Raw genomic sequence first — 3408 nt, 5'->3', positions numbered from 1 at the left:
ATGATATATGTATCATGTGTATAAAAGATTTGATATCAACAATTGTGGCGCCAAGTTAAATTCTGTTAATTTAATATCACAAAATTTACTAAATCTAATGGTATAAAAACAATTTCTGTAAACTCGAAATTCTTAAAATAAAAATAATGGTATATATGTTTCATCTTTATGAAAGATTTGATATCAGCAATTGTGGCGCCAAGTTAAATTCTGTTAATTTAATTAAATTTATCAAAATTTTATGTATTATTCGTAAAAAAGATTTGATAGCCAAATTAAATAATTGAAGTAGGTAGAAGTCGGTAGAAGTGTGTGTATTTATTTTAAAGTACAAAATTTTTGCGATATACCATATAATAAAACTTTTTTTGTTAATAACTTTTTAACGAAGGACGAGCGACAGCTAAAACCTGTTGGAGGTTACTCAGGGTCATGACCTTGACAATATATGTCAAGGTCAAGGTCATTGGGGTGGGGGTCCCCTAATCAGAACGGAAAGTGGAATGTAGTTAAAAATGTAAACACATTCTCATCTTTTTTATCTACATTATCTCTTTGTAACATGTAACTTACATCTTCATTCTTTCGTTATTTTTCTAGATAAAAATAATTCTGTGTAATATTTCTTTCTTGTGATACGTACTATAATTTTCATTCTTAGAGCAAAGACCCAATCCTGGACCATCCAATCCTAGATCATCCAATCTTGGATTATTCAATTCTGGACCATTCAATCCTGGACCATCCAATCCTAGATCATCCAATCTTGGATCATTCAATTCTGGACCATCCAATTTTGGACCATCCATTCTTAGATCATTCAATTCTGGACTATCCTCGACCACAAGTGCTTCAAGCAATAGTATTCAAAGATGCGAAAGAGGTATATTTGTCTCGTTATTGCTTAGTTGTATTAATGTTTACGATCTTTGGGTGTAACCGCAATAATGCCCACTGATTATATTAGCGCTATTCCTGATATAAAACTGAGTCGAAAAGTCCTGTACTATTTTACAATTTTTGTAATAGTTAACGAGAGATTAATTTCTAAAAATTGCAGACTAAACGGATAAAGTCGATGCATAAGACAATTTTAAGATCTCTTTCAGTATTTTTTATGAAATATTTTAAAGATGTTTCTTAAAGAACTCTTAAAGATATCTTAAAGTTGTCTTATGCGTTGATTTTAGACATTCTGCTTTAGTGACCCATTGGTCACTAAAAAAAGATATTGCGAAGATTGCAAAATGGTAGAGGACTTTTTGACTCAGTTTTCATATCAGGAATAGCGCTATATAATTAGTGGGCGTTATTTCGGTTACACTCATGTATAATGACTTTATATTACAATTTTTATTGTGGTGTTTCATACATAACATATAATGCTTAGAACGTACAATTTATTTTAATTGTTATTTTTCAACAAAACCTTTATTGGAGAAAAGAACGGCCTTTTTATTGCACGCGATTATATTATCAATTAATAAATACATATTGTTCGGACTAAATTCAAAACCTCAGTGCGCTAATTATTTTCAAATCATCACAGCATTTTCAGAAGCCTAAATACTATTGCTAAATTCTTGTGCTCAGTATTGAGTTAATTTCAACGATTATTTCCGTCGATAGCTATTATGTTCAAAACACGCTTATTCTCGGTACCGACGCGGTCAGAATTCGAGACAGGGCTACCGATCAGCTGTTTACTTCGCGTCACATATGTATACATTCGCAATCTTTCCTTTGTTTTCGCGAAGCGAAGGATACCTCTCGATACCTGTGTATACCTATCGCTTAACGACCAAGTTCAGTCGTTCTCGAATAAAGCTCAGAAGCACATCTCACTTATACCGATCTCAGTCTCTACGCTTTCTAACACCTTCTGACTCCTCGTGATTGTTCGTGTATAATTCCGACATCACCAGCGGACCTGGTTTTCCGGTACCACTTTTCCCTTCGCAATACTCACAACACATATGTATTATTTAATTTGTAACGAATTCTTTTTAGCTATGAATGTGCATACCTTCGGTGCAAGTAGCATAGCAGATAAACAGATATTTGATGCAAATGTTTGCACATGTTGCCCTAAACATTAAAATTATAGTACATATTAATGCATTGAAAATCTTCAATTAAATGTTTCAAATTTATACATATTCATTGTGTTGATAGTGGTATATTCCACGGGTGAAGGAATAACGAGTAAAATCTCACTAACAGCTCTGTTTTTCACAGCTTTAATATAATACAGTAAACTATTACATGTGCGATCGTATATATGTTGCGCGTTTAGTTCTGTACACGTGAATATGGCGCGAAGCAGAAGAAGATAAGAAAGAACTGAGAACATAGAGTTAATATAGATAGTGCGGTAACAAACTAAGATGGAGATGGCGCGCTCGGGAATACTGCCATGTACAAACTGAAAGAATGCAAATACATAAACTTACGATTACACAGAGTGTGCAAAAAAAATTGCATGAATACAAAATTTGCATATCTCCACACATTGTTTTGACATATTAAACAGTTTGTATTTGTATTTATATTTATTATAACGGTTTTTTATTACGTTATTTTTAGATGAAAAATTCAAGAGAGTATTCAAGGAATTATTTTTAATTAGAGAAATAATAAAAGAATCCAGTGAAGATGTAAAAGTTACATTTGTACAAACAGCTAATGCAGATAAAAGAGATGAAGATAACTCTACATTTTTTACTACTTTTCATTTTCCTTTGCAAAGTATAGAAGAATTGGACGAAATGGAACACTATCTCGAACAATCGAATTGTTTCCAATCCACTGTAAGTTCCCTATTTTTTTGTTTTGATACAAGTTTTCATACTTACGTAATTATCATTAATGATATAATTTACATATTTTTTTAGGTTAAAGAACTGTTTAAAATGGGAGGAGCTAGAGACCCTCTATCAGAGTCTGGACACCTGAAGTCTGCCATTATTCATCGAAATTGTGCGAGAGAGAAAAATCATGCTACCTCACTCTAGTGACGCTGTAAGTTGTAGCTCTGTAAACTTCATAGTTTCTGACGAACGACATTTTGTCATTGTTTCATCATTGTGATTTGAGTTTTGTGTGGTCTTGTATGGCTGCTCGAACGTATTTTTTTGCAATTATTCTTTTTTGTGGAAAAAAAATGGTTTGATGCTCAGTTCCCTTCTGCAATAATTTCTCTAAAAAGGAATATAGTATGAAAGTTCTCTCAAAAAGTTCTCGGCTTAAATGTCATAACGCAAATACATTACTTTTTGTTAACTTATCAACATTTAAAGTTTTTTTAAAATTAGAAAGCATTTATAGGCATTACAGTGTTACGTCGCCAGGTTCCGCAATTTCAAAAATAAATAATTACTCTGAAGAGAGAAAACAAGGGAGCTTACG

General features: G+C 32.4%; 1 protein-coding gene across 1 annotated transcript; it reads left to right on the top strand.

The window, feature by feature from the left end:
* The first annotated feature begins 2387 nt into the window (after positions 1–2387).
* On the top strand, positions 2388–3014 carry LOC108730071 (uncharacterized). The gene is made up of 3 exons (XM_018459561.1): positions 2388–2418; positions 2587–2810; positions 2895–3014. Exons 1-3 carry the CDS (start codon positions 2388–2390, stop codon positions 3012–3014), a joined length of 375 nt encoding a protein of 124 aa, XP_018315063.1.
* Positions 3015–3408: the final 394 nt, after the last annotated feature.

This window comes from Mycetomoellerius zeteki, unplaced genomic scaffold, assembly GCF_001594055.1.
Source record: "Mycetomoellerius zeteki isolate Tzet28-1 unplaced genomic scaffold, Tzet1.0 scaffold834, whole genome shotgun sequence".
NCBI classification, from domain to species: Eukaryota; Metazoa; Arthropoda; class Insecta; order Hymenoptera; family Formicidae; genus Mycetomoellerius; species Mycetomoellerius zeteki.
This window is presented reverse-complemented; position numbering and strand designations above follow the sequence as displayed.